This window comes from Fulmarus glacialis, unplaced genomic scaffold (assembly GCF_000690835.1).
Source record: "Fulmarus glacialis isolate BGI_N327 unplaced genomic scaffold, ASM69083v1 scaffold16588, whole genome shotgun sequence".
In the NCBI taxonomy this organism is placed as follows: domain Eukaryota; kingdom Metazoa; phylum Chordata; class Aves; order Procellariiformes; family Procellariidae; genus Fulmarus; species Fulmarus glacialis.
Window position 1 is genome coordinate 65,265 of NW_009226559.1, and position 18,249 is coordinate 83,513.

The window sequence follows — 18,249 nt, forward strand, 5'->3', positions numbered from 1 at the left end:
AACTTGCTGAAAAATGGATATGGGTGCTTGCCCCAGAATTACACATCTTAACTGTAATTACATCATGAAGTTAACTGAGCAGAGTGTATAAAGTGCACATCCATAGCATGTATCTTCTACATATTTGCAGCTGAGGCCTCCTTTGTTCATACCGACAGATATCATTTCAACATGGGTACAGCTGCACTAATGCAAACCTTAAGGACAGAAGTACTCTACTGATGCAAACCAATCATTTCAGCCTGCTGATATGCATAAAACCGAAATAAACCATATATGCATATTTCTGCTTGCAGATGTGGAATGCCAGTGCAGATAGGATTTGTACCGTGGCATAAACACTGGAAAAAAAAAAACCAGCCCCAAAACTTCATTAAATCAAAATCACGTTTATTACTATTTCTTTTAACCTGGGCTGTTCCAAACGAAATTCCCCAAGTGCTTAAGTTACAGCATTGTTTAAAAGCAAACAAACAGGAAAACCACTAGGGATGTATTCTTCATAAAATCAAATCCCTGCCTCAACATCTGACTTAAAAATTGCTAAAACATTCACCTATGCCCAGAAGTTAGTCCTGGAAGATTTCAGTCCAAAAGCAAGTAACATTCTAAATTTAAGGGCAACCAGGAAACAGGGTGTTAAAGTTGCTTAAAACGCTAAGCATTCATTGACTCCAAAGTTTAAAACCACCTTATGTAAGGACAATATCATATAAAACTTTAATGCAGATAGGTTTCCTTTACTCTATGTTTTATTACTGAGCAGCGACTATTGGCCACGATTACAAATGCAATTATTCGTAAGGGTCTGTAAAGCAGCAACAGAAAGAAAAATGAACACAGCTAAGACTGTAGCCAGGCAAAGCTTTGCTCAGGAAAGCATTTATAAAAGAAAACTCAGAGAACTGCACAGTTATCAATCTCTGCAAGTCACTGCTTTAATACGGTATCATAGAAGCAACCACAACTTAAAGAAACTGTCTGCTTATTCATGCTTCTTGATGTATTTACTGATTCAGGCCTTCATTTGAGAAATTACATGCGGAATTAATTGCTATAAATAACTGCACTAACTTTAGCAACGCTAAGTACCGGATGGTAATTCTGAGCAGGACAACAGGGCTAGTTTGTCTGACTTGTAAAATCACCGATCTCACAATTCACACATTCACCAAGCTACAATTTCATGACTCGGTTGCCCACCCACCAGACCACCCTGAGACAGTTTAGGTAACTATTTCTGGTCACCAAAACCTCCACCGTAAATAGAGCAGTACGCACCATCTCCTCAGAAAGTACTTTTCCCACACTAGTAGTAATTCTACAGGAAAAATAAAGGAAGACCAAAGAACAGGAATCAAGAGAAAAAGAGTTCAGAAGAGCCAGTTTCTTCTCTGGATTGGTGAATGCATGAGTTATGAAAAGTCTAGTTTAAAAAGTATGATTAAAAATTGTCTGACCGCCCCTGCTCAATACTTCTACCAGTATTAAGTATCGTTACCAATGTAATATAAATTATTCTTAAGGTTATGTTTACTAGTAGAATGAAGGTAATTGCAGTACTGCACATAGAATAAACACTTGGAAATGGGAGAGAGAAGAAGCGCAGGTCTTGTAGAAAACGGATGACAAAATTGGCAAAATCCGACAGGTGAAGACAAGTAAAGAAACAAAACCAAAAAAGTTCCACTGAAAGACAGGAAGGCATGGATTTGTGAGTTAGGGAAGAATAACAAGGAAGGATTTAAAGAAAGATCTACAGAAAGTTTAAAGACGGAAACATCCAGAAGGATATAAAAATTGCCATAAGGTTCTAAAACTCTAAATTGAGATGGAAAGTGGCCAACAGGCAGATCTAATTATATGATCAGAAAAAAAAGAGGTGGTGAGAACAGAGGAAAAAAGGAGAAATCCAGGGAAACATCTGTGAAATCCACCATTAAAAAAAGGAAAGCGCAAAGATCTTCTAAACAGCTGGAGGAAGTCCACAGAATTACAGAAGTAAAGAAGTGCTGGAACCTTGGAAAGAGCAGGAGCAGGGGCATTAAGTAAAACACAAAGCAACAGAGCCATTAGATTTCAGAGCAATGGAACAGCCTAGATACCAAGATAAGTCAGGTGCAAACAGACGTTCTCAAATTATTAATATAAACTTAAATAACTGGAAATTTTATTTATTAATATTTGATGTTCAGCAATACGAACAAATTGTTTAGCTGCATTTCTAATTTTTTGCTTTGAATGCTGAGAATTGGAGTAGGACAGACGAAATAAAGCATAATTTCTCATGGGTACCTTAAGAACTAAATAAAAAGACAGCAAGGATAGAAGCGAAAAGGGGCTGGCATGCTACAGTAATGTTGGATTTATGAAAGACTTCGTAAGTTATTAAGAGGCATCATGGACATATTTGCAGAAATGTATAGGGAGTTATAGAAAATACTTCGGTGGAATATGCTCATCATCTATAATCATGAATCTAAGAAACATGTTTTTACTCTTTGTATTTTACACATGCATACTCACAACTACATGATTTGTTAACATATCTTAAATAAAAAAACACAGCTACAAACTACCTGGTTTTGTCACTGATTTCCACATTCAAAGGACACCTGCTGCTTTTGTTCCTAAACCAGTTTCAAATACGGGGCATGCCTGTGATTCTTTTCTTTCTACCCTACTTGTGACCTGTTTCATCATGCAGTATCTTTGAACCCTTCAAATAGTAACATTTTTTTCCCAGCATTTTAATACTGCTTCAATTTTTTTCTCTGTTACACAGAAGAGGAAGATGAAGTACAGCAAACCACAGGAAGAGAATATACCTCTCCCACGTTCCAATTTATCCATGCATACTGCAAATCCGTGGAGGGGACGATGGAAAATGAAATACCGGTGTGACAATTCGAGCTGCTCTGAGTGGTGAGGGCCCTTCCCAGCCTGAAGCACCCCTAACCTTTCAGTCAGGCCTAGTGGTGATTATTTTCAGCCAGGTAATTTTCAGCTCCTCTTAAATTGCGAGCACCAGAGCTAACAAGGTCTGATTTCCTACAGGTTGTCTGTTGTGGTTGACTGAGTATGGTAAAGAAGTCTTTCCTGGTATTTATAAGGGCCATCTCCTCAATGAATTCTCTGGAGCTGAATGAGCTTAGGCCTGCACTCATCAGTTCAAAGGAGGCATTTACAGAATCTCTCTCCTCTGCAAAGATGTCTACTTTCAAGGAATACGTAAGAACTTAACTGTCACGAGGAGTGCTACTCCTCTGGCCAACCTGAAAATCAATCTGCAGTTTGAGTAATTACTTTGAGGAATGGAGAGAGGGAACAACACAGACACAACAGGCTATGGGAGAACAGGTATCCTACTAAGGTTTATACACACGGCTTTTTTAAGTAGCAGGAGAGGCTACACTGCACTGGGTGGTACAAATATGTTACCAAGCACTCCTCTGCTTTTGACACCTTTGAGTCAAAAGTCCCTCATGCAGAGCTCCACGCAGAAAGATCTGGGTGCTGCACCTCTATAAAGGATGCAAAGCGATGAAAACCAAGGACATGGCAGGACGTAACATGGGAGGTGAAGGGTGGATTCCCTAAAAGCTGCGAGCACACTGAAGTGTTCCGATCCAGGCTAGAACACAGCAGAGAAAAACACAAGACAGGGCAGTAAGCCTATCTCAGGCTTTTTCTCATTTAATTTCAGCTTTATCACTGAGCATTTGCATACAAGCTTGGAAACAGAAGCAAAGCTCTAGTTTGTTAACAGCTAAGTGGAGATGCTGCTGCATAAGCAAACACCATGCAGCTGAAGGAGGCAGAGAATGGAAACACCTTTTGGCTGCTACCTCAGGTTTCTGGTGCACACCAAGAGACAAGGAGACGGAACAGTTCAAGGATCACTTTAAGCTGTGCAAGCTGACAATAATCTCTAAAGGCCGTAACATATCAGTGTTCTCTAGCAATCTGAAACAATACCTTCTGGTCCCAACACAAATGACGCCAAAACAAGGACAGACAAGCAGCTTGCGCCAGCTTTGTGTCATCTGAGAACAATGTGGGCTCAAGAATGCCTGAGAGGCCAAGGATCTGACTCCCGCTGCGGTTTGGGTAAGTTTCAACTCCCCGCAAGAACAAGGTATTTTGGGAGAGCCCTCGTGGTAAAATGAAGTTTCTTGGAGTGAGGGCAATCTGGACAGCTGGAGGGATCACGCATTAAAATTGCACTTTTCTACTCCTCTGCAGATTATGTTTTCATGAAGGTCTTAAGTTGAAAATAGTTAAAATATTAAGTCTGTTTTTGTTCTGGTCAGTTTCGTGAATTCAGCTGAGTTTGGAGCAGATACAGAATAATCCTCACAACTAAAAGCATTTGATTAACTGAACAAGTTGACATTTGGCTTATGCAGAGAACAGACTTAACAGACTTCCAGAGCTGGAACCGCCTTTTCACTTTAGACTTGGTTCTTCACAACAGCCTCAGGGAAGCCTGAACACTGCCCACACCCACTGCTTCTTAGGCCAACAGGTTGCTTGGGACTGGGCTGAGGCACTACTCATCTGGCAACTTTCATGGGCAGTAATTAAAAAACCCACAACTTTACTTTACAGTCATGATGGAGTTTATATGCTGTATCAGTGCTGCTCATCTGACTCCCTGGTGGATACAGGAGATTTTGCATACGAACACAAATATTACTTTTTCTACTACTATTTAGGCCCGTTACTACATATAGCAGTTGTAAATGGTGCTGACCTGATTACAACCTTATTCTCATGTAATAATAATATTAATACCATGAACTGGTACAGAAGTTCCCCAGCATCTTATCTGTATTACTGGATGCAGGATTATCGTCAGCTATGCATAAGCAGTTTCTAGGGCGTTGACTGGCCCAGACTTAAATAGGTTTTATTTTTAATACAGCAATATCATACAGAGGTAAAATAAACCTCTGCGTTATGAAATTAGCTACTACACTGCAGGCACCCTATAGAAATAAGCGGTTACCTCATTTACTAATGACCTGTGAGAAACAAACTCCACATGTATGTTGTTCCTCAGCTACCGTTCTAGAAAGCGGCTCAATCTGTTAACTGAGCACAGTAAATACCTAATTAAATTAAATCTCCAACAAGCCTGAGAAAAATGTATTGAAAGCACTCTGCTTGATTACAGACATTGGTCTAAAGTAACAGACCTATTGATCTGGTCAACCTCAAGCTATCCGCTTCACCCAATTTAATTTGAGAAAAATAATAACTAAATTTTAGTTGGATCTCCTTTCCCACTCTCCAGGGAAATAATCTGAAGTGACTCTGAGTTCAGGTGGCATACAGAAAATATTTAATAGGTGAAAGAAAACATTTATTTTGTTGCAACTATGGACACAAAGTTACATTTAAAATGCAAATATGGTTTCCCATGCACCAATTACATAGTGTTGCTAACAGGGTCATATGCCATGAACAAACTTCTCTGGTGGGGGCAATAAACCAGTTGTTCTGCAAGTTCAGGATGATATTAAAAACCGTATTTCAATAAAGTCCTCTATAGGTGCAAAATAAATGAAAACAACTGCAAAAAAAAAAACCTGCCAGCTGTGCCTGAATAGAGGCTGCTTGATTTTGTTATGCTCTGTGCCAATCCAACATTAACCCTTCGTCTACTGGGCAAGACATCTACCCAATCTATCCAAGAAGAATTTCCTTAATTAAAGAAGAATGAACATTTAAAATGGCTTGCTGTGTACGAAAGACAGCTCACAGTCTCTACAGAGCAATTCAAGACTTACCATCTCCAGGATCCGAGGTCTGAACACAGTTCGGGTCAGTAACATCCCACTGCTGCTATCATCTGACAATTGCTCTAGCCACTTACATGAAATAAGTTGATGACCTCAATTCTACTTCCACCAGAGATGCTTCCATAATAGAGAGACATCAGTAACACATGCAGCATTCCGCCAGCAACTACTAGATCAGCACGATTAACACACTATCCTTTCAGTCCTAGGCCCTGCCTATACTAAGGAAACTCTGAAATATTCAGTAACGTAGCCAGCACTTCTGTGGCTCCACAAATGCTTGGTTCACTGACGATTTACAACTGACCAAGTCAAGCAGTATCCGCATACACAGAACTAAACAGCGTTTTCCTCATCATCTAATCCAACCCTCTGCCACTGCTGGCAGCCAGACAAAAAACATAAGAGTTTTGTGCAGAGATACTAAGGCTAGCTCTAGAATTAATGAAGCTGTATTAACTGGGCCAATTAAAAGTACGCTTTTTTGCTTTCCTTTGGATACGATCCTAATGTAACAATCCTGGGTTTAATAGATATCCCCGCATAGTCATACATTTCATTATACAAACATAACTTTAATATTTTCAAAGTAGTTTGTCAGTAGCCTTACTCCTTACTGTTTCTTCAGAACCACAATCCTCTTGTCTGTTAGACACCTCATAGTCTAATTTCTGCCCTAATATAGTGGTTTATATTAATCTGTTCTTGTTCCAGTTTTGTCCCTAAGTTTGAACAGCCATTAGCTCCCATTCTTACTTGCTTTCTCCAGCACTTGTAAAGAGAAATCAAATTCAGATTTTGCTTTGCCAAGTTGAAAAGAGTTGACGATCTCTTTAAGTCACTTCTCCAAGTAAGCTCACCATCTTCTACATCTTTTTTTGCCAATTTAAACTGAACCTTTTCGAGCGTAAGAGATAAGAACTACCTACAACATTCCAGGTTAGATCTCACCACTCTTTATACAGTCTTTCCAATCTCTACTGGAAATAACTTATGTGGTACATTGTAGGCTTGAATTTGCCACCATGCATCAACTGCTGAGCCATCCTGGTCCCTGAGGGTACAAACACCAATTCTTTCCCCTTTTCTGTTTTTTAACTGAGGAGCTCCTGGCTGTCAGCATAAATTCTTGTTACCAATCGTTTAAGCACCTTAACTTGCATTCCATACTTCTCAAAATTTAAATCTTTTTCTATTAAATCTATCCTCAAGGCTATCTATTTTCTTCTTGTTTGATATCCAGTATTGATCTGTATCATCTGTAGTGTCAATCTGCATTTGTGTAACCAAATTTCACAAGCACATGCTTCTATTCTCTGTCCGCTTGCCCCCTCCCCCCGATCCTGCAATAATTCACCAAGTGCATAAATACTACTTCTGTAGCTCAAGCGGTAGTACTGCCTCTGTTTAAAAAGAAGCGTCACTATAAAACCAGTCCAAAAACTTCAGGACTGAAAACAACTTACACTTACAGTACATAATAAAACTAAATTTTACAAAGGAAAAGTTGAAGTAGTCTTGTTTTATATGATAGCAGATTACCACTCTTCCCTTAGCACACATACCTTTTTTTAGTGTTAAGAGAGGCTAGAGAATTTTGCAAAAATAATTTGTGGCTCGGTATCTGAAGACTGGAGGTCTCATACAACGCAGCTTCACGCTAAAATGACACAGTCACTACAGAACAATGTTGTTTTAGAAAGACAGTATTTGCATAAAAGTTCAATCTGCTGCCAGTAGGTAAAGAGCAACACCTGCAATAATTTTACCAAGATATAGTGGTCTAAATTGCCACTCAAATTGAACACAAACTTGAAAATGCCTGTTTTAAAAACAAAATTATTTCATATCTAGCCAAAACTCTGCAGATTTAACACAGACAAAGCTAACAAAGTTTAAAAGTTACAAAGATTGAGGTCACTTTCTCTTGGATTTTTCATCTTTTTTGTGAAAAAATTTCCAGGTTTTTTTTTACTTTGGACTCCACACAAAGCACAAGGCCTTTATCTGACCTTGCAGCATCATAAAATGTAGACAGGGAAGCAGGACATGGCTGGGACTACGCATTGTTCAGTTCTGAGAATTATTACACTGACAGGAGTCCTGCTCTTTTTCTTTCTCCTAATCACAAATTGAGTTCCCATCAAAAACAAAGAAATATTTGTTGTTTACAGGAAAAAAAAATGCCTCACAGGAAAATTCACTAAATGAACATCTGCTTTCTCTATAGACAAGTTACATATGCTTCCTTGGAGATGAATATCAGGTTTTCTGTTAGCACATGATTTCTGACATCAGGTTGTTGTACACCTTGGCTGTTCATCACACACTCTTTTTCAATTATGTTCAGTTTTGTCCTAGTTCTGTAATTTGTATGCCTCAGCTTTAAAAACAAAAAGCCCTACAGCCAGTACAGGGAGCTTGTGCTGGTGACAAAATTATACAGGCTAGGAGGAACAAGAAGCCATCATCTATGCAGCAGCCTTACCCTTCTACGCAGTCTGTCCCTTTCTTCACGAATAGCATTCATGGTGGCCTTGGTCCTGTTCAGCTCCTCCTCTTTGCTACACAGCATGGCCGTGAGGCTCTCATTCTCTTCCCGCAAGCCAGCTAGCTCCTTTTCCCATCGAGATCTCTCTTCAGATAGATTTGGATAAAGGTCACGTCCCAGTACACCCTCAATCTCTTCTACGGTCTGCAAAAATAGTGCCATCAAAAACCAGAAAGAAGCAGAGAAAGATGATTCAACAAGACTAATGGTAACAGGACAGAAGTGCGTAACAGGCAACTCTATATACTTATATGTACACGGCCAGCCCCACAACACCAGCAGTTTGCTTCCTTTGTTTGATAAGTAATATCAAACAAAATTATTGCTTATTTTGTTTGACAGTTCAACCATTTTATTAAAATTTTTCATACTGATCAACACCAAAGCAGAGACTTTTTACAGGCAAATAAAACATATGTGACCCATGAGTGACAGTAATCCCAGTAGTTTCATCTCAGAACATTTTAAAACAAATTAATGACTCCTTGTCATGGGTGAGCACTGTGCTTGTTGTTTCCCTGCCTGAGGAACAGACAGAAAGTAGCAGCCTGCGAATGTGCATGGCATGGGGCCTTTCTTAGTTTTAAACCAACTCCACAGAAGGGGAAAGAAAAGGGTGAGACAGTAAAAAAAGAAGACTCTTCTTTCCCATGTCCCTGAGCATGTTCTTTCCTAGAGGTGACAGAGAGATAAAAGAAAGAAAACTGGCCTTGGCTAGGCTTACATTATACCATATAATGACATATAATGCCATTTAGCATTTCCCGCCCCATCCCCTTGCTCAGAACTGTGCCTTGTAGGCACTATTCAGCATGAACGACATTCAGCTACTTCCACTGGGTGAAACTAAACTACACGGACACACCACGAGCAAGGGAATACTGCCATGCCTAAACTTACCGTCAGACTGGTCATTCAACGTGTTAAAACACAGCATAACGCTCAATGTGTCAGGTAACTATGTTCTGATTCTACTGCACAGCGTATGTGGTGCCTGTGTTAAGTTTTTTCACTCATGGAAGACCTTTGCAACAAGCAAAAACCCTCCAATTGTTGCTTATAAGCTTTTGAATCTCTCTGAAAGAGTCTGCATTAAAATGTTAGGAAGAAACATGGAAAATAAACGAATATATGATGTAACTAGCAACCTAGAAAGTTTCATTTTGTTGGATAATCCAAGAACAAGTTATAGCTAAAGCCTACACTTTTAGTATTAATATGGAAGATAAATAACTCACGTATCAAGGTTAAAAATAGTCTATTTTGCTGTTTTATTCAAAAGGACTTAATTTTTATATATAACAAAAATTAATAACCAAAGCTCATGTCCTTAATTTGGGAGGGACTAAAGGAACCAACTAGAGTACAGGTGAAAATGACAAACCAAGTTGAAAATACAACTCTGCTTTTTTTCTGAAAGAAATCTTCCCAGTGTTTTCAGCACTGTCTGACACTGAGGTATCAGTGAAATTTTATTATTTGTCCATTATAATGAAAAGTCGGTTTTTTATTGTTATCTATACATTAATCTCAAAGAATAAATCTTGGCTACAGCAAGACTCCTTAGCGAGGAAGAAAAGACACTCATACAAAAGGAAAAAAACTATTTTTAACAACTAGTTCAAGACACCTCTACGGAACAAGCAGGGACAAAACTTTTGCAATCAGGTTCAATTTATTCTTCTAAATCGTATTTCATGTCTCTCTTCCATAAAACTGCAATACGTTTAGAGTCATAAATATAAAACTCCATTGACCGAGTATCTACACTGTAATTCTGCTTACATATTTGGTAGTAAGCTTAAATTACTTTTCTAAAGAGCAATGTCTTGCCACATCTCTGTAAGATGAAAGAAGCCGCAGCTCTCCCTTAGTTTCACTTGGACCTATAGGTCTCAGACTATGACAAGGTAAGTTATTTCAACACAACATGAGGATGAGTTCAGGTTCTGAATAAGCATAGGGCGGTTAATCTTACAACGTGAAGAAAAGCTCTGTAATGGCAGGAGCATTCTCTCTTGATGATGCCAGCTTTATTTTAAATAGTGCCTCTTCATGACTGTCTTCTCCTCTCCCTTTTTCCCCCAAAACTCCTCTCCTCTTTCACGCACTTCCCCTGCTGTTTCCTCACCCCTCTAATGCCAAGTTCTGCTGCTGCCTCCTTCCTCCTTCCTCCCCATGCTCCTAGTGCTGCTGTTTTTCCAACCCCTCCCTTTCCCAAGCCTCTTCTCCTCCTTAGAGCACTACTGGGGGTGATCAGCCTGGAGCAACACTGAAAGAGGAAGGACTGTCACGAGGAAGCAGCAGCAGTGGCTTGACACCACAGAGGTATCTTCGGGCAGAGACGCTGCTGCTGTTTCTCCAGACTCCATTGCTACCATCTGCCCACACAGGTACAAAGTTCAGGCAGTAGCAGCATCAGCATGGGTCTGACAGTCGTACTAAGGGCTGCCCTATACAAGTTCCTTAACAAAGCTGAGAGACCTTTCTGCTTGCTTCTATGCTCCTTCATTTTGACGTGATCAATATCCTTTTGCTGACTAAACCATTACCACTATTCTCTGGTTCGACGACCAACATGCTACCAACCTCCATGGCAAATAGAACATAAATATTGTACATGGATATATCTATGCAAACTACCGTGTTGTTTGTTTTTCTTCAAAGCAGTATTACAGAGCAGTTTTATCCGGCATGCTGCTGCACAGCAGATAAAGTCAGGTACAATTTCATGGATTACAGGACTGAATTACGATGTACTGTTCCGAGCACAGGGCAGGCTATCGTATCATGGTAGTTCCAGTCTTGTCTCTGACACTGCCATCAGTACTCTCTGCCCGAGATTCCTTACAAGAGGTGTTGTGTTACAGACACGGTATCAGATGAAATCAGCAAGTATCAGGTTTAAAAGAAGCAAAAAGCAGCACTTTTTCACAAGGCATAACTCAATGGTAGAATTTATTTCTACCAGAATTTATGGAAGCCAAAAACTTAGATGGGTTGAAAAACACATCAGATAGAAACATGGAAGAAAATTCCACCCATGACTATCAAACACAGAGACATCAACTCTGGCTCAAGAAGTTCCTAAATCCACCTTGCTAGACGCATCTCTGAAGGAAGGAGAAGAAGGACATACTATGGATGTCCTTTCTTATGCAGTCTTTCCATTGGCCATCTGCCACTAGACAGATGGACTTTTGGTCTGACCCACTGCAGCTGTTCTCGTGTTCTAAATGGTTCATGTTTGGAAATATTTACATCTTTTTTTAATCGGCAGAGTTTTAGTGGTAGGTGTCTGTTACTGATAGTTATTTCTCTTCAAAATATACGAAGCACTAACCAGCCTACTCTGTGGAAATTTTCTTAAACAAAGGATAGTTTTGTAACTGTTCAGTTTATCAGACAATCTGATAAATGTCATTTCAAGATCTTTTCATTCTTTGTGGGACAGAAACAATTGAGCTAGCTAGGGTCACATGATTTGTATAAAAGAAGCAAAAAAAAAAAACTTGCCAGCAACAGCATTAAAAGAAACCCAGTGAAATTTAACCGCCAAAGCAGAAGGATTCAAACCATTTAAATGCATTAGTCCACTGGGGAAGAAAAAAGCCAACAGTCAAAGCAAAAGACGGAGTATTTCAGGTTTCCGTTCATGATTCCACCTGTCTTAAAACTCTCTCAGTTCTCTGTCTGAGGAAGCAGGAGAGGAGAAATGACCGGCAGCCATGGGTGGAATTGTGGAGAGGGGCTCTATGCATAGGTTTTGCAATAATAAACACACTGGTGACACTCCTCCCTAGCACATAATCGGAGCATGTCAGAGAGATTCCTATCTTCCTGAAAGGTTAATAGACTTTGCATGCTCTCACTTGTCAAATCCCAGGCTCTACAGCACAGGCAGAGGGGAAAAGCTTTCCCCAGAAATGGCTAGCCTGTAGAGATCACATGAAAACAAAAGGCCTGCATTTTGGATCAGGAAGAAGCTGCTGACAGTTACTTATAATTATAAAAGTTCGACTGTAGTTAATTTGAATCAACACTAAATAATGGGGTTAAAATAAAAAGCTTGATAATTAAGCTTATGGCAGCTATTTTGACATTTTGTTGAATCCACCTCCTGCAGAAGTTTTCATCTCATCTCACTTTAGAGACCTCTGTGGACCTCACACAAACCAATCTCCCCGTTTTCCAGGATCCACAATCTCTCTCTTGGTGAATACTGACTTCTGAGAACACCCTAAAACTCCAGGTAATACTGGGTAACATTCAAAGTATTGATCCTAATCCTCTGAGATACTCAAATAAACTGCTTTAAGACCGCTCCCAAGAGACCCAGAAGTCAGCCTGTCTCTCTCTCAAATATACCCACATTCTTCAAACTACTACTCAACATTAATGTCTTTATAGGCCATTATACTCCCCAGGCACCACCAAGGAGAGAGGGGAACTTTCCCAGTAGTACGCCGAAGGGCTGCCTAAGCCATCTAGAACGGTCACAGACCTCTCCACTTCAAGAGCAAACTGTCAATATGTTTTTTCTTACATAAACGAGTCACTGACACCTTTCCTTCTGACACAAAAAACTTGCTCAGCTCTTTCAATATAGTAAGATACGCTATGGTTCCCTCGCTTTCAGGTTCTGAACTGCAATCCCTTCATTACATGTGCTATCAGGCATTCCTCTTCGTGTTACATGCACAATAAAACCAAGACATCCAAGTATCAGTTGAATTAGTTGTTCCTGTGTCTGGCTTGTCTCATTAGAATCAACATACCACACATACTTTGTGGTAAATACTAGCTTCATATTTTAAGACAGCAAAGTCACAACTTAACGTATAGCTTATGGCATTTTATCTTCATATTTTAGCAAGTGTTACACATTGTGTTTTCAGTTACCGGTCAATGACTAGCTGTGTGACCTTGGGCAAGTGACAACTTGTTTGCTGGATAACCTTCAGAAAGTAAATTAACTGCTGAGTGTCCCTGTTTTTCTTATCTCTGAAATGAGCATAAGACAAATACATTTCTCATTTGAGATCGAAAGTCTATTAGCAGCTCCTTCTGTGCCTTGGAGAATTGAGTGTAAAGCAGGCGTTCTACTGCTTACCCAACACACAGTGTGAGCTGGAGTTGATTTCTCTGAAGTACTCTGACACCTTTGGAAGTAAAGTGCTATTACTACAGAATGTGGTCAGGTGTCTCAGGCAATGTACACACTGCATTTAGAACCTAATGTTACCGTTACCTTAATGGCTAAATCACAATGTTCACTGGCGGTAGTGAGTTGTTCAATATGTCTATCCACTTCTGCTACCGATAAACTGCAGCTGCTTTTCTTCCTCCCGCAGACAACATTTTCCAGACCTGTCAGCACTCTTTGCAGTTCTGAATTCAAGTCACTACAGTTATCTAAAAGAAAGCAAAACGAAACAAAACAAATATTGCAACGATTAGTGACTCAGTGAAAAAACAAATTCTAACCTAGGAAGTGCCTGTTGCAGAACAGCTAGGACTGATACTGTTCAAGGAATGTCCTTGCAATCTGCCACTTTTTCCTCACCAACTGATAGGCTTAAATACCATAACCACATCAACTGAGATCATGAGTTACCTCCTATCTGACAAATAACACTCCCCCTACTTATCTGAAGTGTTCATTCTTTCTTCAAAAACCCCTCTTTGCTGAAGGACAACAGTTTAAGACACCACATGCTCACATACTATACCATTTCTTTTTTGTTAATTCTTTTTGCCATTCAGGGCCTATTATCCTGATTTTATTACCCTCAAAGGTTTTTCTCTGTAAATTCAACATTTTTTCTGCCTGGTACATTCACTGACATTATGACTTGACAATTTTCAGAGGAATTTTTGGGGTTGTGTTTAAGCACTGCCTGACTAAAAAATCCTGGTGTTTACAGAAATTATCCCTACCGACTATCTTAGAGTGTATATTTCATTTTTTATAGCTATTTCTTCTTCAAATGCAACTGCAGAATATTCAGGGATCATAACAGCACAGCTTGTTCTTTGCTATGTTCCATTCTACAACCATATTAGTAGCATATACAACAATGCTATTTTAATGACAATCCTTTTCTGTCTTTAGGCAAAGCTCTTCTAGTGCCTTGGGCACCGCCACAGTGTCCTCCATTTCTGTGAAAACAAGTGGGTTTCTGTACCTTGCTAGCTCACTTCATAAAATTATTTTCATTTTTCTTAGGCTCACATCTGGTGACAGACAGTGGCAGTTCCTAAAGCAGACACGTGGTAGAATTCACCCCTGCGGTGTCTCTCGGATGTGCTAGTTAGTATTTCTGGCTTACTAGTTAAGCGTTTGCAATAACTACCAACTGTACAGCACACTAGTGGTGCACTGTGAGACAGCAGTGCACCAGCAGTTCCTATACCTTACTAAAAACAGCGGCAGGCACTCTTGCTGGAGGGTGTTATTTCTGCTGCAAGGGTTTCACCATGGTCAGAATCCCCTAGTAGCCTCATAGCTGTCGTCCTTACAGGGGACTAACGTAGTGTGGCATTGAACTGTGTCTGAAATTTAACAGACAGGAGACACCAGATTATTGTAGACTGCCTTGAAATCTCTCTGTGCAAGAGAGGACTGAAAGCGGTTGGATGAGGGACGAGATGATCAGAAAGTAAAAAAACTGTAAACTCGTTACCACAAATCTAACTCCACAGCCTAATGCACATAAATATGAACGTATTGCTGACCAAAGAGTATAGAATGATTTCACAGTATTGTATGAAAAATGTAAATGGGCAACACATACAAAACTTTACTCTTGAAGTTGTATTCACTAGTTCCTGACTAGCAGCCACCCATCTGTTGTAATAATATCAAAAACCCCTTTATAATAACACTCACTTAGGAGCAGCATATACCGTGCAGGACACTTAATTGTAAAAACCTCTATTTTGTTTCTCTGAGTTTATTTGTTTCCATAACATCTTCTATAACAGACATTTTGTCCATTTAAACAACCTTCACAGGACCTTGTATGCTGAGTTTTATTCCTAGGATAACATTTCCCCCAGAAAATAAGTGTTTACAATAATGAGAACACCATTGCTCACAGAAAACCAGTACAACCCAATCACAAGCTCTACAGGAAATACTGGAGAGCATGTATAGTTTTAGCTGTTGGTGTTTTATTGCCTGTAGCAATAGAGCAGCACATCCACATGCATGATGTATTATTGTTTTTAGTTAAGTCACTGATGCTCATTCTATCAGGGCAGTAAGCAAGGTCATACACATGGTTATTAGATCATGATTTTTTATCTTTATATATCTAGGATATAGGTATATCTATATCTAGATAGGATAAAACAAATATACATATTTGTGTATATATACGTGTGTGTGTATATAAACGTGTGTATGTATATATGTATATATACGTACACACACAAAAGGATTTATTTTCACAGGAATACGGAAACAAAACCCAAAAAGGACAGCGTCTATGTACAAAAGGAAAACATGGAAAAAATGCAAGAATCCCTAGAGTTAACATTCTTATTTTGTCCATTGCTTATTTCATTTTATTGCCATGTTTCCCACCGTTAGCAGAAACTTAAATGGATAACTTGCTGTTAATGTACACAAACCCTGCGTCAGCTCCACCCCATGAAGAACAAAAATCAAAGCCCTAACCCCAAAATAAATGTTGAAAAGTAAATTAGTTTTAATTTTGTTGTCAAAAGAAAGGAAAAAAAAGGAAAAAAAATTAAAGGAAAAAGAAGTCCTCATGTTAGAATCTGTTCAAGTAGGAACTTAATAATAAGCATTAACTTTTGAAAGTAAAAACATGGATTTTTTAAGAATATAAAAACCTCTACTAAAATATCTTGACTTCATACAATATTTTGTTAAGTATACTTTGAGTTCCATATGTCAGGCACTTTGTGATTACATTATTATTCATATTATTCTATCAATGTTTCTAGAAATTAAAGACACTGAAATTCAAACGTGCTGTGGCAGGTCTTGCATTTATAAACAAATACAGCTCCAGAGCTGGTGTATTCATTTCAATTTAAGAAATCCTACAGAAAATCTCTTTTGATATGGTTGCTTACAATATCAACATGTTTTCTACATTATTAAATTCCACTTGAGGCCAATGAATACTATGCCCAAAAGTCAGCCTACTCTGGTCCATTCCTCTAAAAGACACTGCACTGGAAAAAACAGCAAAAAGTTCTCAATAATGAAGTGCACTGCTCCGAACAAGTGGAAACTGTTTTAATACAGTTTCTTATATATGGAAGCAAAAATTGCATGTTGCTTTATAACCATCAAAGCCTCATGTAGAGTTAATAGCTTAATATTTAAGTATCACAAGTTCTGCAACAGGGCTTAAGAATGCTGTTTCAATGATTTCCTAAAACACTGCCTGTGTACATATCTCCCACAGAAGCTCCCAGGCACCCAGCTAGTTTACCTAGGGAAGAAAATGAAGACCAACTATCTGATTTTAAATATAAATTAAGAGAAATGGTATTCTGAAGAGAATTCTGGAAATCAAAGTGAGGATTACACCAGACTTCTGCTAGTCTACAGCCATGGTGCTCAGCAATTGTGCCCAAACACTTAAAACATTATCATACTGAAGGCCTAGTATCTGCTCATGCTTATATTGCAAACTTTATGGACTAATTATTCCATAGTTGGAGGTTCTTCAAATGATCAGTTATTGTGCTTGGATGACAAAATAGATGAAATTCTGAAGGAAAGATTCTTGCCTTCTTAGTTCTTAACCAGAAAAAATTAGTTACAGACTGTCTGGATGTGCTCCCTCCTTGCCCTGCATTGAATGGCTTGTGTCAGATTTATCCTTGTCTAAATCCATTTCAGTAAGCTACCCCTATTCCATACTCTAAAAAGGCTCTCAATTTTCAAAGAGTGCAGACGTCCTTTATAATTAGGCTGTAAAAGAACTGGACAGACAGTTCCATTCCCCACGCTTTTACCCCTAACTTTTACTCTCTGCAATTCTTTTCTAGAGTTAGACTACTTTACAGGCACATGTAAGGTATGCGAATAGCTCTTTTCCCCCTCTTCTTTCCCAAAAGTCACGAGCTCTCCTGAACAATCATTCCATTTTAGACTCCATAGCTATTCTACATCAACGCACAGGGGTTACTTCACATATAAGTTCATAGTCGTGAAGTTCAGCATTTGTTGTGATTAACACTGCCTAGATTCATTTATTTCCTCACCAAACATTTGGATTTACATTTCAAAGGCTATGATGCCTTTCTGCTGTGAGAAGGCATCATGTCTACTAATAAGCATGACTCACCCATGTCTGCAGTGACCATGGTGGACTGATTCTCTGGTACCGAAACAGAATTCTGGTCCATGCTGCGTGAGTCTTCGTTAACCTCATGCTGGCTTTGGCTGAGCTCTGACCGCAGCTCTGAATACTCATCTTCCTCCCTGGGAGAGAGAGCAAAGGCAGAAATAAAATCCTCTGAGGAAATACATATCTCTGTGACGCTTATTTCAGACCTGTAGACTGAGCCACAGGACACAATCCACAGAAGCGTGTTTTGTCCAGCCAGTAGGGAAGGGTTTATATCCTTTACCGCAAAGCAACTGTGCTATGCCCATTACACCCACTCGCAGCATCTGGTGCCTGGTTTCCATTTCTTTATTCCCAGGTTCATTATTACTCCAGACCACCGTACAAGGAAACAATGGGTGGAACTGAGTGCAAGCAAGGATGTGTGCAAGAAGGATATACAGTGCTCTGCAGTAACTCACCAACTCACAATTCTTAATCAGCACAAGTGGCTTTTGATCCCAAAGTGGATTAGCAATAACCAATTTTGGTCTCTTTCTCAGTTCGAGGATGC

The 18,249-nt window shown here is 39.3% G+C and overlaps 1 protein-coding gene across 1 annotated transcript in view; it reads right to left on the bottom strand.

Annotated features, from left to right (window-relative positions):
- MCC (mutated in colorectal cancers) overlaps window positions 1-18,249 on the bottom strand; it is a gene marked incomplete at its 5' end in the record, with an annotated part of 68,727 nt that overhangs the window by 36,455 nt on the left and 14,023 nt on the right. The window contains 3 exons of the mRNA XM_009582853.1: window positions 8,296-8,502; window positions 13,610-13,773; window positions 17,694-17,830. Of these exons, the coding sequence (XP_009581148.1) occupies window positions 8,296-8,502; window positions 13,610-13,773; window positions 17,694-17,830 (508 nt within the window). The remainder of the gene's footprint in view (window positions 1-8,295; window positions 8,503-13,609; window positions 13,774-17,693; window positions 17,831-18,249) is intronic.